This window comes from Equus przewalskii, chromosome 13 (assembly GCF_037783145.1).
Source record: "Equus przewalskii isolate Varuska chromosome 13, EquPr2, whole genome shotgun sequence".
Taxonomy (NCBI): Eukaryota; Metazoa; Chordata; class Mammalia; order Perissodactyla; family Equidae; genus Equus; species Equus przewalskii.
The window spans coordinates 92,524,505-92,544,393 of NC_091843.1; the positions used below are offsets into that span (position 1 = coordinate 92,524,505).

The following is a 19,889-nucleotide window of genomic DNA, read 5'->3' on the forward strand; positions in this document are numbered from 1 at the left end:
AGACATGCACACCACCCCTGCCAGCCCCGTCTGCAGGCCCAGGCCCATGCCCCTACTGGGCCTCGGCGGTGGGCTAGGGTCGGGCGCCCACCTTGCACCAGGATCTTGCCGAGGGTGCTGGCATTGCCAGCGGCACTGGCTGCAAAGCACATGTACTGGCCAGAGTCAACGCCAGTAAGGTTGTCCAGGATGAGGGCGCATGAGCCGTCAGGATCTTCGATGAGGATGTGGTGGGGGTCCACCTCTACCGGCTTCCCGTCTGCGAAGGAAGAGGCAAGCTGTTATGGAGGGGACCCCATCAGGGACAAGAGGCTGGGCCTGCCTGGGGCTCACAGTCACGGGTGGTGATGGGGGGCTGCCCCTGGAGCACAAGGCTGTGGGCTCCCCATCGTGGTCCGGCTGGCCTGGCTGACATGGAGCCCTGAATGGAGAGGCGGCACTGACCCACCCCACCGACTGCCCCAGACCTTGGTGCACACAGTGTGGCCTCCGGAAGGCAGGCTTTTAGCTGGAGGCAAGGGCCGGGCTGGGGACCCAAACCCCACAGAGGACATCCCATTCTGACAACCAGACCCTCCTTCACGTGGCCAGCGCCTGTGTGACTCCCTGGGTACCTCCAAGGCGCTGATGCACGCAGCAGAGGTGCTCAGACGTCATCCACCTCTTTAACCACCCTCGTCCGGGTGCCCACCCACCTACATCTCCTGCCCTCACACGTTTCTTCTCGGTGAAGGATGGGGAGATGCACATCTTTCACTACAAAGAACTCTTTCCCCCATAAACATGCAAAATTTCACAGAGAAACACTTTCCAATAGCTCTGCATGTTCTGAACAAGGTTGTTTAAATTGTGACGGTTCTTGACTTCTGATCCACAGGAAATCTTAAGAAACGGTTTTAAGTTATACAAAATAACCCCAAATCCTCCAGGTGCCACCCCACTTCTCTGCGTCCCAGTATCACAATTCCAGGAAAGAGCTGTTCTCACTCCTCATCTCCAGATGCTTCCCCTTCCATCTTCTCTCAAATCCACACCGCCGGCCTTCACTTCGCCCACAAAACAGTTCTCGCCAGGCTACCCGTGACATCTTCCATCCACTGTCAATTCCCAGACCTCATCTTACTGTCACAAATCAGTCCTCTGTGGACCCCGGCATCTCGCATGGCCAGATCCTCCAGCCAAAGGCACCTGCGGCCGGGCCTGGGCTGCTTGTGTAAGGAGACCCCCACGGGCCGTCCGGGGCAGCAGAGACAAAGCTCTCTCCTTCCTTCCCTGGGAGAGGCTTGCCTTCCAGGGCCATGGTCACTTCTCTCTGGAGGGAAGGACGGGCAGATGCACCGGCAGCCCCACGACACCTCAGTGTCAACTAGAATTGGGGGCTTCTCTCTCATGGTGCAGCCCACTGCATGCACCTAAGATCTGGTCCCAGGATGGGGTGACCGGAGTGTGGACCACCCATGCAAGATGCTGCTGCTGTCCTGTGACAAAGAGTCTTGGTCTCCCACCCGAGGGTCTTGCGTCTTTTGTCCATCTCTGGTTGGCAGCTGGCTTGTTGGCTTCCAAGCAGGGAAACACCTCAGATCCTTCACAGTTTCTGATTTGCAATTTTCGGGACAATGGACACTGTCATTCCAGAAGGAAAAGAAGGTGGCCCCTGAATGAGTTAACAGGACTTGAGGGAGGCCCATGGGGCTGTGGTGGACATGCTGACCCAACTGCACGGTCAGCTGGGCAGTAAACAGCCATCCCCTTTGCTGCCTGTGAATGGAGGGACACGGGGCTGGTGGCCACAGTCGGAGCAGTGAGCAGTGGGTCCAGACAGACACCTGGACGGTGCCCTGGCTGACATGCTGTCTCCTCGGAGCCGGGAGGTGCCTTAGGTGGTCCCACTTCCCAACAAATGCTAGCACCAGTGCCGGGCGCAAGGAAGATTCCACATCCTTCGGACCAGGCACAGAAACACACACCCACCCTGGGGGCACAGGGAGGGCTGTCGCCAACCCCGCGGGCAGAAGGCAGGAGCAGGGCTGGAACTCTGAGACACAGGCACCAAACATGCTGAGGGGTTCTTTCCGAGATGACAGTAAAGGAGCCGAGTGTCTGCAGGGGGCCCTGCTTGGGATGTCTCCAACGCAGACAAACCCCATGGGGAACTGCCAATGGCTGGCCTGTGGGCCATGGCACCTGGAGGGCACCTATGACCCCGGTGACAGCTGAGGAAGGAGAAGGTGACTTGGAGGGAGGTCAGTGTACTCTGGCAGGAAACCTCGCTCCGCCCTTACAGGCAGACCCGGAGAGAGGCGGGGACGCCCCTGCCATGCAGGCCCCATCCAGAGGGCACCGCCTGCAAGCTGAACTCCAGCAGGGGAGAGGCACAGAGCGTGGGGAGCCATTGGATGAAGCTGTACGTCAAGGGGGGACCAAAGCTGCAACAGACGGTATCAGCATCGACCACTGATCTTGCTGCCCCGTTTGGGGCTTTTGGTGAGCCCCAAACACCAGATGTTACTGAGCCGTGGAGCACGTCTTCTTCCATCCCTGCCCCCGCCCCCTTCCTTCGCCTCCTCCCTGACCTCTGCAGCTTTAAGAGAAAGACGACCAGGGCTGGGCTGCGGTCTCCATGTACCCAGAGGGACCAGGGGCCCTGAGTGCCCTCCAACGTGCGGGGGACCTCGGCGGGGAGGACACAGGTTGCCACGGCCCTGCCAGGTGCAGGCACCTGGATCCCACTGGCGGGATTTGCACACAGTTTGGGTGAGCAGGGAAGGTGACGTCATCTTGGGGCCAAGTCAGGGTGCCGTGGCTGTGGCTCCTGCCTCTGGACCCGATGCTTGCTGTGTCTCCTGCCCCTCGAGTGGTGGGGGGACGTTCCTGGGGGGGACACTCTGCACGTGGAGAGGCGGCTGTGGAGCACATAACCAATCCCAGCCCAGCAATCTGTCCCCTTGGGTCAGCCAACAGAAGCCAGGAAGAGAAAGGAAGTTCAGGGCCTTCCAGGTGACAGGAAGGCATCTGGGGTGACCAGGGAGGCCACGTCCCACCTCCACAGCCCTGGACGGCCAGAGGGAGCTGGCAGCTGGCTCGATGCTTGCATCCCATCCAGTGCTGCTCCTGTGGCTCCAGCTGGTGTAGACAGGGGGCTGTAAAGGTCCGTGCAGGCTGACAGCTCCAGAGGAGTCTTGGAATTTCGGCCGCTTGCTTTCCGTCTCATGGGTGCTGGGACCAAGACCGCTTCGCACTCATGTGGCAGGAGCTGTAACACTCGTCTCCAGCGTCCCTGCTCGCCAGCGGCTGCCACTGGGGGTCAGGACCTGGCCCTCTGCCCCCTGCTCTGGGGCTCCCACCGTCTACACGACGTCCTGCCAGGTGGCAAGTCTGACTTCTGCCCTACGGAGTCTGCCTGGCCGAGGCCATATGTGCTCACTGCCCTTGAGCTATAGCAAATAGCCAAGCTGGTTTTCGACTTACACACTAGACAGGTGGTCGAGGACACCCCTTCTTGGGGCCATGAGCCACGGAGGCACAGCGAGGCCACTCACGGGGCTCCCCACCCAGACCGCCAGGGTTCTACGTGGCGCTGAGCCCCCAGAACGCCACCCTGAGAGAGATGCTGAGTCGGTGGGGGACACATCGCACGGGGTGGACCCCCATCCTGGTAGATCGTTGACTCTTGGTGCTATATGTGGTATTTCCCATCGTGACGCCATTTGGCTCAGTGAACGGTCAGCTCTGGCCACACCCTCTGGCCGTGTGTGCCTCGTGGACCACCTGCAGTTCGACCACCTGTGCCAACACGAGCTGAGTGTCTGGCTGCTCCTCGCCTCCTCCACTCACTGGACAAAACTGTCCCCAGAGACCAGGCTGCTCACCGAGTAACGGTCAGGATGAAAGTGACCGAGGACGGCCCAGGTGTGGGTGGGGATCCCGCATCCCTCCCTGACGGTTCCTGGGCAAAGGGCACTCTCCTGTCCCCTCAGACACGGCGCGGGTGGCACACCCTCCTGGGCGCAGCCTGGCCAAAAGGAGAGTGGCCTGAGGGGCTCATGCTCACTTCTGGACAACTTTTACGAACGGCTTGGTCCCTGGGAAGCCGCCCTCCCAGGGGGAAGGTCTGGGCCTGAGCAGGGATGATGGGGCGGGGAGTGGGGGGGGGTGGCAGTCCCTCGCAGGTTCTGTGCAGGAGGCGGCGGCTGGGAAGGACCTTTGGGACCCAGGACGTGGGGCAGCGGGCCTTGCTCCAGAAGGGAGACCTCAGGGGCGGCTCGCTCAAGCTGCCGCCAGGAATCAGCTGCTGCAGCCAGGCCTCCAGCCTGCGGCTCTGACTGAGGGACCCAGGACAGCCCCTCCAGCATGTCCTCTCCAGCCCCATCCTTAGCTGCTGGTGGGCGGACAAATGCCCCTAGCTGGTGGTGGTCAAGCAGGACAGGAGGGACTGACTGGCCTGGGATAGCTCCTCCAAAACCAGGGCTGGATTTGGTTATTCAGACTGAACTGGGAACTCAGGGTGTTATTTGCCAGCCCGGGTGAGGCCAACCATCAGCCCAGAATACTGACAAGTGTCCTGCTTCACCTGGGGGCCTCAGACCACACCAGATGGTTATGCTATGTTGTGATTTAGGGTGGGGGCTCTGGGCCACGTGGCATCAGCGTAACCTCTGGAGGGGCGATGCAGTGGTCAGCCTGGTACAGCAGTGACCCCCAACAGAACCCTGGACACCAAGGCTCGGTGAGCACCCCTGGTGGACACACTCCCAGTGCTGTCACACGTCGATGCAAGAGAAACAGGCGCCCTCCACACCCTTCCACAGAGGACGCCCAGACCCTGCCCCGTGCACCTCCTCCTTTCTCTGCAGTACACAGGACCCTGAGCTGAACAGCCTGCTCAGTTGCATGAGTCCGTCCAGCACGTCGCTGAACCCGAAGATGGTCATGGGGCCCCCACCTGGTGTCAGAGTGAGGGTGGTCACAGGGACCCTCGAACTGTGCAGCTCCCCTCACGTGCAGAGATGACCCCCTGTGGCCCTCGCTCCCATTGCACAGCTTCAGCGCCTGCCCCCTGCCCTGCTGGCCACCTCGGATCTCTTCCCACAGGCCCCCTGGGAGGGGCCTGGCTGACCGTCACCCTGCCCCGTGCTCTGCCTTATTTCCCTGGCCGGCCACGTCACTTCCCCACTTCACATCACACGTTTGTCTGTCTGCTTGCCGTCTGTCTCCACCCAGAAGGTTGGCCCCCTCGGACAGGCCGCCTGGCCTGCTTGCTGCTGTTTTCCCCAACCTGGAGCGGCACCTGGCACTCAGTGCAACTGGTCAAACAAGAGAGCTAACGAGCAAGACTCCGCGGCCAGCAGGGTCATGGAGTCGGAAACACGGACGCACGCCCTCCGCGTCCACTGTGCACCCCGGCCAGGGTGACCGTGATTCGGAGCAGGCGACTGGAAGAGCAGGCCGCAGCCCCCAGCCAGGCCCCAGCCTGGGTCCCAGGCCCTGCCCAGCCTGTTCCCTCTGGGCAGCTCTTGCCTGTTGCAGGATGCGCGTCCCTGGGCGCTGGGGCCTACCTTTATACCAGCTGACGACGGGCTTGGGTGTGCCCGTCACACGGCAGGCCAGCTTGACCGTCTCGCCCAGCTCGGCTGTGCAGTCAGCCAGCTCCTCTTCGAAATCCGGGGGACCTGGGGACACGCACACACGCATGGTGCCCTGAGTGCTCTGTGGGTGACTCACCAGTGCCCTCAGGCGACCCCTGGCAGGGCCAGAAGCCCCATGACCAAGGGTGTGTTGCTACGAACACCACCCCTGGTGATCTTTTGTCCAGGATCTCACACTTGGGCCCAGAAAGGAATCAGGGTGAGGGAGGCAGGCTGGCTGGATATTGGGGCGTGGGGGGGACTGTGGAGAAGGAGAGTGTGTTGAAAGGGGAGCCTCTCTCTGTTCCAGGTGAGGAACCAGAGCCAGTGCTCCCAGGCCCTTCACATCGCCTAACCCAGTCTGGGTGCTGCCCTGTGCTGGGGACCCCCTGAGTGACCCTGAGGCTCCCCACACTCGGGTCAGGGCCAGCCTGACACCCGGGCTCAGGGCTCCCAGGAAGCTGAGCTGAAGGAGGGGAGAGTGAGCCGTCTGCCCCTGGATGGACCCCCTTCCCTAACGCGAACCGAGCAGGCGGCCAGGCTGAAAGGTTCGAGTCCCCCGTCCAGCCCCGCTGCCAGGACCGGGCACTCACGCCAGACGGGCAGGGCCAGACGCTGCTGGATGCCGCAGATCTCCTTCACCCAGGAGTTCTTGGTGATGACCGTCCGTGCCTGCAGCAGGTACTTGCGCACCGAGTCTTCCCGCTCGTGCCAGATCTCGAAGGCGCGGTCGTCCCCCTCCACCTGGTCGTTCAGGTCGATGCTGCTCAGCTGTAGGGGGAGGACGCAGGGTGACTTCCCGGACACAGGCCGAGCCTCGGTCACCACGGATGGGGTCGCCGCCATAGGAGCAGACACGGCCTCTGCCCGCCCTCAGGGCCCCCCGAGTTCTGCCGGTGCCCCGCAAACCTTCATCATGTTCCGGAAGACGTAGCTGAAGGTATCAGTGCGCGAGTCCCGCCTGGGCTTGCAGACGACCAGGTGGTGGCGGAACAAGAAGACGTGCCGGTGGTGGCCCTTCCAGGGCATCCGTGCGCCCGGCGCCCCCTCCCACACAATGAAGTGGCCCTGGGGGAGCCGTCAGCCCACGGTCAGCCAGGCCAGGCTGGGGTACAGACCCCCATGCACCCTGCCCAGGGCCTCTGCCACGCCCCGCCCCCAGACCTGGCGGATGGGCTCGCCCAGGGCCTCCAGGGTGCCGGGGTAGTTCTCCATGAGCGACACATGCAGCTGGTTCTCAGCACGCTGGGGCAGGGCAGACACCACGGCATAGGCCTGCTCCAGCAGTGCACAGTTCTGCCCATTCCGCGCCTTGTTGCGGATCAGCTCCTGCGGAGATGACAGGTCAGGCTGTGGTCTGGGGCAGCTGGGCAAGGGGTGGCCCGCAGCGCCCGGCCAGCCCGCCCACCTTGAGCAGGGCCTGGTACTGCTGGACACGCTGCACCGGCTGCTCCAGGAAGTGCTGCAGGGGCGGCGGGGGCGGCTGCGAGGGGTCTGCAGCCGACAGCACCTCTTCGGTGTATTTCTGTAAGGACCGCGGGGCAGGGTTCAGGGCAGGAACACACAGCCCCCGGACGGCCCATGTCATCAGAACTCCAGAGCCGGTGTTGGGGTCCTGGGGATGTACACACAGGCAGCCTCTGCACCCGGAGGGCCTCACGCCGCCCTGGGCGATGGCCCATGTCACGGACAAGTGATCAGTGCTTGGGGGCTCTGCCTGCTCTCCGTACTAAGCCAGGGCCCAGGGGGTCTGGGAAGGTCTGGGGGGCCCGGGCAGGGTCAGGGAAGATGAGTTCCAGGGCCAGCACTGAGGCTGGGGACAGGGGCACTGACAGGCCCCTGAGCCGGGCAGGGGGGCACCTTGTAGAAGTCCTGCACGGCCGTGCTGACCACCACCGCCTCGGCCTGCACTCGGCCCACCAGGAACTCCAGATACTTCTCAAAGGCCGCCTGGTTCTTGATGAAGCACATGGCCACGTCATCGTCTGTGTCACAGCTCTTCAGCTCCCGCAGGAAGCTGCCACAGAGGGGACGGCGGTCAGGGGACGGCTGACCTCAGGACCCCCACCCACGACCCAACACCCAGCCCCGAGCCCTCAAGTTGGGAGGAAACAGGCTCCTGCCCAGGGCCAGGTTCCCACGGGTGAGAGTGAGTGTGTTGGACTGTGGAGGCACACGTGTACAGTCTGTGAGGGTGTGCCTGAGGGTGCATGCATGCCCTGTGTACAGGTGTGGGTGTGCACTTGTGTGTCGGCATGCACACGTAGGCATGTGTGACACGTACATGTATGCACCCAAGTATGCAGGTGCGTGTATGCCGTGTACGTGTGCCACGTGTGAGAGCATGTATGTGCGCGCTAGTGTGTGCATGCTAGTGTGCACAGCTATGTGTGTGCATGTTTCTGGGGCGTGCCGGTGAACGTGGGTTGCAGCAGGCACTTCACTGGGTAAGCTGGTGCACACGCCTGTGTCCTAGGACACGTGTGTCCTTGTACAGGGTGTGGGGGGCCAACAGATAAGTCACGTCCAGAAAGGTTCTTTCCTTCCTAGACGCCTGCCCATACCTGCATGTCCCAGCCCCATGAGTACATGTGTCCACGTGTGTTTGTATCTGGGTGCATGTGTCTGCAAGCATGTGAATATTCCCGTGTGCATATACACGTCCTCATGTGTGTCGGTGTGTGAATACACCTCTGCGTGTCTGTGTCCCCGTGTGCACACTGTAGGCCTGCCCGTCTGCCCACCTGCTGTGGAAGTGGCTGATGTCCTGCACGTTGCGGAAGATGACAGCCTTCTGGCTGGCCACGGCGGGGGGCGCATGGGGGCAGCGGTCCAGGTGCCGTATGTGGTGGCTCTGCAGGAACTGCAGCTTGCCGACGAAGGCCTGCTCTGAGCTCAGCAGCTCCTGGATGACAGAGCTGCAGGCGACAACGCAGGGGCAGGCCCTGGAGCGCAGCTCAGAGCCGGGGGCACCTCGCGTGGTGTGCAGCCTGCCGCCCACTTTCAGAATGGCTGCATCCCCAAGGCCACCCGCCACACGGAGTCATCAAACAGGTGTCACTGGCATGAGGCTGGCCAGGAGGCTCTTGTGGAATTAGCATCTCAGAGGCCCAGCAGGACCTCAACCCCCTTGTGGCCCCCACCCACGACCCCTCACCTCAGCCTTGTCTTGTACTCGTCCTCAGATACAGCCTCCCCGGGGAACTCGGGGGCCTCGGCAGGCCCCCACTCGGGTGACAGCTGGTGAGAAACAGGAGGGGTTGCAGGTGGTGAGCTCTGGCCCTGCCCAGTGAGGTTGGCTCTCGCCCTCACGGGGGGTCGACTATCCTGGGACCCCCCACCAGCTGTCCAACTACCTTGAGCCGCTTGTCCAGGTAGGCAGGGGATACCCATCCTTGCCGCGAGGGGCTGGACTTGGTGGGCTTGGTGCGCACGAGCCAGCGCAGCGGGTGGGCCGAGTCCAGCACCTCCACGTACTGGCCCTCCCGCAGTGAGATGGCGTCCTGCTCGGCCCCCAGGGGCACGTAGTCAGCCGTGACCACGTAGATGTCAAAGATCTGTAGGGGGGGCGCTTAGTCGGACCCAGGAAAGGGCTAGCCAGACCTCCCAAAGCCCGGACAGCCCCCACAGACCCCACAGGGAGGGGGATCGGAGAGGGGCCAGGGGGCCTCCCAAGGCCCCAGACTGCAGAGCCTCTGGCACTAAGTGGAGAGAAGAAGCTAAGAGGAGATTCTGTGAAGTCCTAGAATAGGCCCCGCCCCTCTCTGTTGATGGAAACCCTATCAGGGGCGTGGGGTGGAGCCACCCCAAAGAGGAAAGGAGGAAGCTCTGGAGGTGCCGGGGTGTTCTGGATCATGGGGATGATGTAGGCCACTCAGGTGTGTGCCCCCTGCCCCCTCCCAGCCCCCGCACCTCGCCCCGGGAGTCCCCGTCCTCTGACTCTGAGGATGACTCCTGGACACTGGAGGAGGGGCGCGAACGGCCATGCCGGGGGGACGCAGATGGCGTCTTGGACTCCTCATCGCTGTCACCTCCAGGCACCTGCAGCTTGGCTGGGGGGCAAAGGGCACATGACGCCCGGGAAGGGCCAGCTCCCCAAGCCCTCTCCCCGTGGGTCTCCAGGGCATGGGTGGTGGGGAGAGGACACAGCCCCCCGACCTCACTCTCACCCAGCGCCCTCACCTTGCGTGATCTTGGCCGACACCATCTCTGTGATCTGCGAGGTCAGCTTCTGCAGGAACTCCTCCGTGCCCACCTCAGCCAGGGACAGGTGGCTGCGGGCCTCCATCACCGGGGGCTCTCCTGGGGTCCAAACTCTAGCTCAGCCAGCCATATGCTCCACAGACGTGCCCAAGCACCCCTCCAGCCCGTCCTGGGCTCAGGAGTCCGAGGAGATGAGGATGCACAGGCCTGGGGCCAGTGCCACTGGAAGCAGGGAGGGCTGACCAGGACTAGGGGCTGGGTTGGCTCAAGGGCATCTGAGCCGAGGTGTGACAGGCAGAGGGGCTGTGAACGCAGGGGAGTGTCCGGGCAGGGGGACAGTGGGCAGTCAAGGACACCAAGTGGCCAGGAGGCAGCAGCCAGCCGGGGGCACAGCGGTCAAGGCACTGAGAGCCATGCTGGGTAGAGGCCAGGCCGGCCATCGAGCTGGGGCAGGAGCTTTGAGCCACGGGGCCATGGCAGGGTCTGTGCAGCCTCCTTTCTCAGTGGCCACTGGGCCGCTGGTCTGGGAAGGGGCTCAGGACGGGGCAGGGGCAGCTCAGCCAGATGGCAGGAGACAAGGGCAGGTTCTGGACACTGAGGCAGGGGCAGGGCCCCAAATCTTGGCCTGAGGGCTGGGGGACCTGAGATTTGGAGGTTTGGAGTCTGCGTGACAGAAGCAGGATGTTTTGTGCAGAGTCAGGGTTAAGGGTGAACGAGGGGGCTGCGGGGGGCGGTACATGGAACAGCCTGTTACACATGAGCCCTGAGCCCAGGCTACAGGATCCCCATGGCCCCTCGGGCTCCCAGATCCACAAGGCTCAGAAACGGCCCCAAGACCAACCAAGGCTCAGAGGCAGGGTCACGAGGGGCAGAGAGCCCCAGCTCAGAGCTACACAAGCAGGCATTTCTGGGGCCACACGGTCTGGGAGGAGCCTCGTGGGACTGGGGCCTGCTGGCTGGGCAGCCACCTCCACATCCCACCCCGGCATCGGGGCCCTCGGCCACCCTGGCCCTGCGAATACCACCCAGCTGGTACCTTTCCTCTGCCCGGCAAGGTCGGTGAAACCTGCAGATTCTGACATCTGTGCGAAGACGGCTTGGGTCCTAAAGGAGGGAGGGGTGTCCTGAGGGGCCTGGGGTGGACCCCACCTCCCCGCACCCATGGGCGGGAGCTTCTGAGAGGAAGAGGGTCTGGGGACAGGGGGCTGGGATGCCACAGTCAGGGCCCCGGAAAGCACTTCTTTTGCGATGGGGAAATTGAGGCAAAGAGAGGGACAGGGGCTGGCCCAAGCCACCCTGCCTTCAAAGGGCAGAGCTGGGCTGCGGTCCAGGGTAGGTTTCCCTGCCCAGCTGCAGCACTGACCCCACTCCCAGGCCCCTGCCCCCGGCCCCACCATGGCCGGCCAGCTCTGGGCAGCCCCCACTCACCCCTGCAGGAAGGTGGACATGAGGGCCTCCTTCACCCCAGCCTGCTCCTCCACCGCCCCTGCCTCCTTGGACACTGTCAGGAGAGCGAGGTGAGCCAGCAGATGACACCCTGGCCTCTGCTGAGCTGATTCCGATCGGGACCCCTGCCCACGATGTCTAGGCCACCCCAGAGGCCTTGACCCTGTTCATCCAGAGCCCTGAGGAGGAGCTGTGCCCAGCGTCCCAGCTCGGGCCACAGTTCCCCCACTGGGGGTGGGGACAGGAACAGGTTCCGTGCTTGACTCGCCAGGCCTCAGAGGGGCTGAGGGCCCATGAAGAAACCACTCGGGGCAGCAGGGGGCTTCTGGGAGGGTCTTGGCCAGCTAAGCGGAGCCCACAGGGCAGGGGATAGGAGCTGGCCCCTGGGGCTCTGCACTCAGATCTCGCCAGCTCTGGCTGGGCCAAGGGGAGAGGGGTCTGGGGAGGGGCAGCCTGCCCCTAGGAGGCCCTGGACCCCCTCCCACACCCCACCGGCCATCCACTCCCACTCACGGCCGGAGACATGCAGACTGGCAGAGCAGAGGGCCTGGCCTGCAGCATTGCTAGCGATGCAGGTGTAGGAGCCCTGGTGCTGTCGGCCCACATCCAGCAGGACCAGGCTGTGCTGCTGCCCGGAGCTGGCCACCGTGTAGCCTGGCGTGTCACGGCCAATCCACAGCACGCCCTCACCGGCCTCCTCCCGCAGCCAGTGCACCGCCGGGGTGGGGCGACCTGCAGGCAGGAGTGGACAGTGCAGTCACCCCCCAACTGGGAGGCAGGGTATGGGAAAGGGGATTGCCTCTGAGCCTCCTGGGGCCTCAGTGGGGACACAGGATCTGCTCTGAACCTCCTGGGGTCCTCAGTAGGGACGGGAGCCGGAGCGCCCTACCTTCGACCTTCACGGAGAAGGTGATGCTGGCACCCTTTTTCACCTTCTTGGGGGTGAACTTCTCCAGGAAGCGGGGCGGCACCAGCTGTTGCTGCACATCTGGGGAGACACGGGGCAGCTGGTGGGGAACACACACCGTGTCCCAGTGCAGCGGAACAGCCAGCACAGAGTCCTGGCTCTGTGTGTGGGGTGGGCTCCGTGGTCTCAAGGGGCCCCTGGTGTGGTCCCACTTCCACGGCCTGGCCCCCACCTGCTCAGGCCCCCCCGCCCACCCACGAGGTCACCCCTCACACACTCTCGCAAAGCCCCAAGTGCCCACTGCCCCCCTCCCCCCTCCTTCTGCCCGTGGAGAGGCGGCTCACCAGACGCCGGCTTCTCTTCTGGTTCGTTGGGGCCTAAAAGAGGCATAGAAGTCAGAACTGCGGCTGAATGCGCCTCCCTCCCTGGGCTGGTGGGGCTGCTGGGTGGAGCGTGGTTGCCGAGGGCGGCCCGCCCGCTCCTGCACAGCACTTCTCCTGAGCCTGGCTGTGCAGCCCTGGAATTCACACTCAGGTGTGGAGAGACAAGAGGCCACATGGACCAGACTCTGTGCAACCCCAGGAATCGGGGTTGTCACCCTAGGGCCAGCACTTGGACGTCACACTGAAGGGGCCCAGGTGGCGCTGAGCCCTGTGTCCAGGGTGGGTCGGGGCACAGATATGGAGTCACCCTGCAGTGCTCAGAACTCTGGAGAATGAGGAACTTCGGATCTCTATTCCTAACAGTCTATTGGGGGCCACATGCTCGCCTGGGTCTACCTCACCAGCCAGCATGCCTGCCCGGTCAGCGTGCATGGGCCCCATGCCCCCGGGGGCACGCGCTCCCTGGGGCCGGCTTCTGGCCACCTGTGAGGCTTCTGCATATGGGGTGATGACTGCTGGGCTCGGCCCCAGCCAGCATGTGGGTGGATATCAGCCCGGTGTGGACGCCAGCCTTTGCCGGGTCCCCCACCACCCACCTCGGACCAGCAGCCGAGCAGACGAGTAGGCGGCGCCCACAGTGTTGCTGATATAGGCCGAGTACTGGCCGGCATCCTCGCTGGTGACCGAGAGGATTTCCAGGGTGTGCAGGGTCTTCCTGTCAGCCATGCGGATGTGCGCAGACGCCGTCAGGGGCTGCCCATCTTTGAACCAGTACAGGCGTGGGGCTGGGTAGCCTGGGGCCACAAGGGGAGAGGTCAGCACAGAGCTGTCAGCCAGTGGGCACTCTGCCCTCCACATGGCCCAGGGAGGGGGTGCCTCAGAGACCCCTGGGCTGCAGGGGACCACCCGATCTCTGCTGGGGGGAGGCAGCTCCTGGCCCTCTGCCCCCTCCCCCTCACCTTTGACTTTGAGTTGGAACTTGGCCAGGCGAGTGCCAGGGGCCACTTGGAGGTCTTTCAGCTCCTCCACCACCTGGGGCAGCTGCCCCTCCTCTGAGGACTCCGTGCCCTCCTGCTCACGGCTGGCAGGGAGAACAGAGAAGGGCAACGTGAAGTGCACCAGTGAGGAGGCAGGAGGGGGCCAGGGTCAGGTACAGATAGCTTTTGAGGTCCCATTGGCTGGTGCATCCTGGCTGAAGGCTCTAGGACTTTGATTCTGTCATTCCAATCCAGCTCCGCCACCCCCACCCCAGGGCCCAGGACTGCCAGCTGGCTGGCATTGCCGCCTCTGTGTGGCCCCACCTGGACAGGTAGCCTTGGGCGCTGAAGTAGGATGACGTCTCGGTAGCATCAGCGGCCGTCTCGTAGTCTGTGCTGGTCACTGGGGATGAAAGGGCAGCTGGAGCAAGGCCTGCACCCATCTGCCCCCACACGGCCCCCTAGAGGCCACCAGGTTTCCACTGCACAGCCATCCCTGGGAGCCACTCGCATGCCTGAGTCAGAAGTCTCAGGGGACACAGCTACCCTGTGGCCCCTCCCCGCCCCCATGCTGTGCCCGTCATGTTTCCAGGCCTGTAACTGACTGTAAGACCCAACAAATTGTAGATACCAGGCGATTCTGGGCTTCATAAATGGCAAGCAGGGTTAGTGGCAGCGTCTCCCAGTCCCACTGCAGTGGAAAGCAAGGACGGCATGTACAGGCCTCAGAACCACAGCCACCAGGATGGAGGAACAGGGACTGGGTTTGCCCTCTGTTACGGGCTGAACGTCTGTGTCCCCCAAAATTCACAAGCTGAATCCTCACCCCAACATCATGGTATGGGGAGATGAGGCCTTTGGGAGGTGCTGAGGTCAGGGGTGGAGCCCCCAGGATGGGATCAGTGCCTTATAAGAGAGACCCCAGAGAGCTCCTCCCTCCACCACCACGTGAGGCCACGGGGAGACAGTTGTTGGCAACTCTGAAGAGAGTCCTCAGCAGAGCCCACCACGCTGGCTCCCTGACTCTGACTTCCAGCCTCCAGACCGTGAGGAGTAAACTGTCGTTTATAAGCCTCTCGGTCTATGGTGCTTCATTACAGCCGCCGAACTAAGACACCCTCCCCACTGAAACCACCAAAACAAACAAAGAGAAGATACGGAGTATGCCTGGGATGCTGTGATCTACAGTAGGAATATACACTTGGTCTTGTCCCATTCCTGGCACGGAGCTCCCAAAACCCCTGGACTCTCCTGTGATGAGAGCGATAAAGGGGTCTTGACAGTCACGACAAGCCTGTCAACCACACCTGAGCTTATGCTAATGAGGTGACTCTGGACAGCCCTTGAGGATGGGGCTGGTCCCCAGGGGTAGGGACCCCGTGATTAGAGGCTGGAGCTTTCAGTCCCACAACAGACCCGTGGAGGGGAGGGGCTGGAGCTTCAATCAATCACCAGTGGCCCATGATTTGATCAGTCTGTGTGATGGAGCCCCCAGAAGACCCAAAAGGACGGTTCCGAGAGCCTGCAGGTCGGTGGGCACGTGGAGGTGCTGGGAGGAGGGTGGTGTGCTTGGAGAGGGCATGGGAGCACGGAGCCCCTTCCCCAGGCCTGCCCCATGTGTCTCTGCATCTGACGGTTCTGAGTTATATGCTTTCACAGAAACCAGCAATCTAGCAAGAGAAATGTTTCCTGAGTTCTGTGAGCCGCTCCAGCAACCGGGGAGGGGTCGGGGAGCCTCTATTCTGGAGCCCGTGGTCAGGAGCACAGGTGATGCCCGGACTTGGGGCTGGCAACTGCAGTGGGGCGGTCTCGCGGACCGAGCCCCTTATCTGTGGGGTCTGACGCTGTGTCCAGATGGATGGTGTCAGAACGCAGGTGAATGGTGGGAGCCCCACTGCAGTCGCAGAACTGCACGGAGTGGGGAAAGAACCCTTACTTTGGAATTGGGTACACAATCATCCGAATGGTTTTCGGGTCACTGGGCATTAAGTGAGTGAAGGACAGTGATCCATTAGAGAGAAGAAATAGAAGTGAGCCCCATGATTGCCCAAGCTCCCTGCCTTGCGTTTCCAGGCCCAGGAGGGGAAACTGAGACAGATCCTGAGTTGAGGAGACAGAGCTGATGTCCTGGGAGACGACGGCAGCTGGAGCCCATAGGACAGAAAACCAGAGAAGAGAAAGCTGCACAGAGAGGACCCCGTCCCTGGAGGACTCAGCAGAGGACAGATTTGCACCGCACGTGAGGAAAGAGCCACGTGACAGGGCTAGAGGAAACGGAGCCGGAGAAACAGAAGGCTGCACAGTTGGGCTGGAAACAGTCCACAGGGCAGTGGCAGAGGGCTCAGGAAAGCTCTCGCCCCAGGAGAGGGGAGGACCAGCCTCAGCCCCGCCCGACAACCACACAGCCAGACCCAAAAGGATGGAACTGCTTCCCAGAGACTCACTGTAACCAGAACAAGCCCCACAGGACCTGCAGAAACACAAAATACCCGGCTCCCAGCAGGGTCAGACTCAGTGTCAGGCATCCAGTCAGGGAGCACAAGACACGCGAGGAAGCAGGAAAACAGGACCCAGAACGTGGAGAAAGTCACTCAGCCAGAACCGACCCAGACTGACAGATGTTAGAACACCAGAGATGGACATTAAAACAGGCACAGAACTGTATCTTATGTGTTGGAAAAGTTAAGTAGAGACATAGAATATATTAAAAAGACTTCAGTGGAATTTCTAAAGATAAAAAAAATACAAGGGGCAGGATGAAAAGCAGACTACTCGTCACACAGGAAAAGAGTCATGGACGTAAAAGCCCAGAATGAAACGCACAGAGTAAAAAGAAACTTAAAGAGCGAAAAGAGTACCCGTGAGCAGTGGAACAACTTCAAGCGGCTTGACATACGTGTAACTGAGGTCCCCAAATGAGGGGGGAAAGCAAAAACCTTTGAAGAAGTAATGGCCAACAAAAAATCCAAACTTAACGAAAATTATAAACACCAAATACCAAGAAGCTCAATTAACTGCAAGCACAAGGAAACATGAAGAAAAGTACATCAAAAAAAGCATAATCAAATTACTCAAAACCAATGATAAAAAGGAATCAAAAAATATTGAGACCATTTTTGCAGAAATTGACAAGCTGATCCTAAAACTTATATAAAAATGCAAGAGACCCAGAAAATTCAAAACAATCTTGAAAAAGAATGAAGTTGGAGGACTCACGCATCTAGGTTTCAAAACTTACTACAAAGCTACACTAATCAAGACAGTGCAGCCCCTGGCATAAAGAGAGACGTTTAGATCAATGGGACAGAACTGAGAGCCTAGAAATAAATCCATACATTTAATGGAGATTAGCTTTTGACAAGAATTCCAAGACAACTTTATGGAAGAAAATAGTCTTTTCAACAAATGGTACTAGGACAACTGGATATCCACATTAAAAGAATGAATTTGGGCCCTTACCTCATACCATATACCAAAATTAACTCAAAATGGACCAAAGACCTAAATATAAGAGCTCAAACTATAAAACTCTTAGAAGAAACACAGGTGTAAATCTTTATAGCTTTGGACTAGGCAATGGATTCTTAGACACGACAACTAAAGAACTAGGAAACTAAGAAAACGTGGATAAATTGGACTTGCTCAAAATTAAGAACCTTTATGCATCATAGGACACTATCAAGAAAGGGAAAAAATAGGCCACAGAATGGGAGAAAATATTCAAAATCATCCATCTGATAATAGACAACAGATCACCTATCTGATATGTGCTAGTACCCCGCACAATGAAGAGCTCTAACAACTCAAAATCAAAAGACAAATAACCCAATTTAACAATGCACAAAGGATTTGAACAGATATTTCTCCAAACAAGATATACAGAGGGCCAATAAGCACACGAAAGGATGCTCACCATCATTGGTCATTAGGGAAATGCAAAACAAAACCATATGAGATACCGCTCCACCCACTTTAGGATGGCTATTATGGAAAAGGTGAACAATAACAAGTGCTGGTGAGGATGTGGAGAAATTGGAACCCTCGTACATTGTTGATGGGAATATAAAATGGGGCAGCCACCGTGGAAAACAGTTACCATTTTAGAATGTGCAGTGTAGTGGTTTTAATGTATTCACAAGATTGTGCAACCATCACTACCTAAAAGTTAAACATAGGGTCACCCTATGATCCAGTAATTCCACTCCTAGGTATACACCCAAGAGAAGTGAAAACAGACGTCCACACGAAAACTGGTACATGAGTGTTCACAGCAGTATTATTCGTAATAGCCCAAAGGATCAATGGATAAACATCGTCCAATGTGTGCTTGATCAGTCCAGACACAATGGAGTATTTTTCAGTCATAAAAAGGAATGAAGTACTGACACATGCTACAACATGGATGGACCTTGGAAACATGCCCAGTGACAGAAGTCAGACACAAAAGGCCACATATCATATGACTCCATTTACATGAAATATTCAGAACAGGCAAACCCAAAGAGACAGGAAGTTTAGTGGTTTCCAGGGGACTGGGGAGTGAGGGACAGTGGGTATGGGGTTTCTTTCTGGGATGATGGAAGGGTTCTGGAATTAGATGGTAGTGATGGTTGCACAACCTTGTGAATACATGAAAACCACTACATTGCACATTTTAAAATGGTGAATTTTATGGTGTGCAAACATCTAAACACTTTAAAATCCCAATAGAAAAGACAATTTACGTACAGAGAAGCAAAGACAAGAACGACATCATACTTCTCAGTGGAAACATGCACGCTAGCAGCTGGTGGAGCCACATCACTCAAGTATGGAAAGAAATACTGTACCAGCAAAAATATCTTTCAAAAACAAAAGCGAAATAAACACATTTTTTCAGACATACAAAAGAAAGAATTCCAGCATACCCATACTACAAAAAATAATGTTAAAAGACATCCTTCAAGCAGAAAGTAAGTGACACCAGATGGAAATCTGGATGTACACAACAGAATGGAAAGCATGGAAAGAGAATGGCCTGCAAAAATAGATAAGATGGGTTCTTATTTAAGGTGATCAACCTGTTGTTATTGTTGTGGGGTTTTTATCATAAAGTGTTTAACCAATTCCTTGCTAGTAGACATCCAGATTAGGTTTTTATTTGCTAATATAAAAAACTACAATTCAAGAGACTTACACATATTTTTGTTCATCTAATATTTTTGGGGATGTACAGCTGTCTAAAACACTTGTTTTGGTAAAATTCTTCATGGAAAACTTGTATCATTAATATACATTTGTTTACCAGCAGCTGTAAATTGTCACTTACTGAAACCCCTGAGAATAACACTCATTATCTTTTTTAAAATCTTTGGAAGTTTGAATGACAAAATTATGTTTTTGATTTGCATTTCTTCACATATCAGTTCAACTTTTTATTTCATACATTGGCTTTTTTGTTGTTCTTTTGTGACCCTTTTTTTGTTCTTTGCTTTTAAAAAAAACCCTCAAGTTCACATGTTAGAAATGATCTTCGCCAGGTTGTTTCCTCTTTATTCTTGGTATGTTGTTCTTGTTGAGTTTTTTAACAGCTTTTTTCCTTTTTATTTTGAGAGAATTGTAGATCCTCATGCTGTTCTAAGAAATAACAGAGATCCCACGCACTCTTCACCCAGGTTCCAGCAACGTTAACTCCTCTCATAACTATAAAAGGGGACATTGATATGTCCCTTGACCTTGTTCCGATTTCACAAGTTTCACCCAAACTCCATTGAGTGTATGTGTTTAATTTTGCGCAATAAAATGCTGTTTTATCACTGCTGCACATGTCAATAACGCGTTCCTTTTCCTTGCCAAGTCTACTCCGTAGGACAGCCGTCCACAGTTTAACCATTCACCTGCTCAAAGACAGCTGGGTCGTTACCAGTTTTTGACTACTAGGAATAAAGCTGCTATGAGCATTTGGGTACAGGTTTTATTATGAATTTGTGTTTTCATTTTTCTGGGGTAAATGCCCCAAAAAGCAATTGTTGGGTTGTACGGTAACTACATGGTTAGTTTTGTGAGAAACTGCCACACTGTTTCCAGAGTGGCTGCCCCATTTTACACGCCACCAGCAGTGCATGGGGGATCCCGTTCCTCTGTGTGCTCATCTGCATTTGGGGCTGTCACCACTTCTTACTCTAGCCATCCTGATCAGCGCACAGTGACATCCCGCTGGGGCTTTGCTCTGCCTCTCCCTGACGGCACATGATGCTGAGCACCTTCCGTGGGCCCAGCTGCACCTGTGCACCCTCCCACAGAATGTCCCGACGTGTCCTTTCTCCTATCCTAACTGGATTTGAATAATATTTTACTGTTTAATGTTGAG

General features: G+C 58.1%; 1 protein-coding gene across 26 annotated transcripts in view; it reads right to left on the reverse strand.

The window, feature by feature from the left end:
- The window catches only part of OBSCN (obscurin, cytoskeletal calmodulin and titin-interacting RhoGEF), a 154,010-nt gene that overhangs the window by 25,823 nt on the left and 108,298 nt on the right, over positions 1–19,889 (reverse strand). For all 26 annotated transcript variants that reach the window (XR_011525376.1, XM_070569985.1, XM_070569987.1 and 23 more), the window contains 20 exons: positions 13,865–13,943; positions 13,523–13,644; positions 13,160–13,357; positions 12,525–12,557; positions 12,163–12,261; positions 11,787–12,005; positions 11,256–11,328; positions 10,864–10,931; positions 9,807–9,926; positions 9,537–9,676; positions 8,981–9,181; positions 8,782–8,864; positions 8,369–8,542; positions 7,485–7,641; positions 7,033–7,149; positions 6,789–6,953; positions 6,534–6,692; positions 6,218–6,395; positions 5,556–5,669; positions 92–259 (listed from right to left, as the gene is read on the reverse strand). Coding sequence is in view for 25 of the 26 variants with exons in the window: in XM_070569985.1 (XP_070426086.1) it covers positions 92–259; positions 5,556–5,669; positions 6,218–6,395; positions 6,534–6,692; positions 6,789–6,953; positions 7,033–7,149; positions 7,485–7,641; positions 8,369–8,542; positions 8,782–8,864; positions 8,981–9,181; positions 9,537–9,676; positions 9,807–9,926; positions 10,864–10,931; positions 11,256–11,328; positions 11,787–12,005; positions 12,163–12,261; positions 12,525–12,557; positions 13,160–13,357; positions 13,523–13,644; positions 13,865–13,943 (2,667 nt within the window). In the remaining variant the exon portion in view is untranslated. The remainder of the gene's footprint in view (positions 1–91; positions 260–5,555; positions 5,670–6,217; positions 6,396–6,533; positions 6,693–6,788; positions 6,954–7,032; positions 7,150–7,484; positions 7,642–8,368; positions 8,543–8,781; positions 8,865–8,980; positions 9,182–9,536; positions 9,677–9,806; positions 9,927–10,863; positions 10,932–11,255; positions 11,329–11,786; positions 12,006–12,162; positions 12,262–12,524; positions 12,558–13,159; positions 13,358–13,522; positions 13,645–13,864; positions 13,944–19,889) is intronic.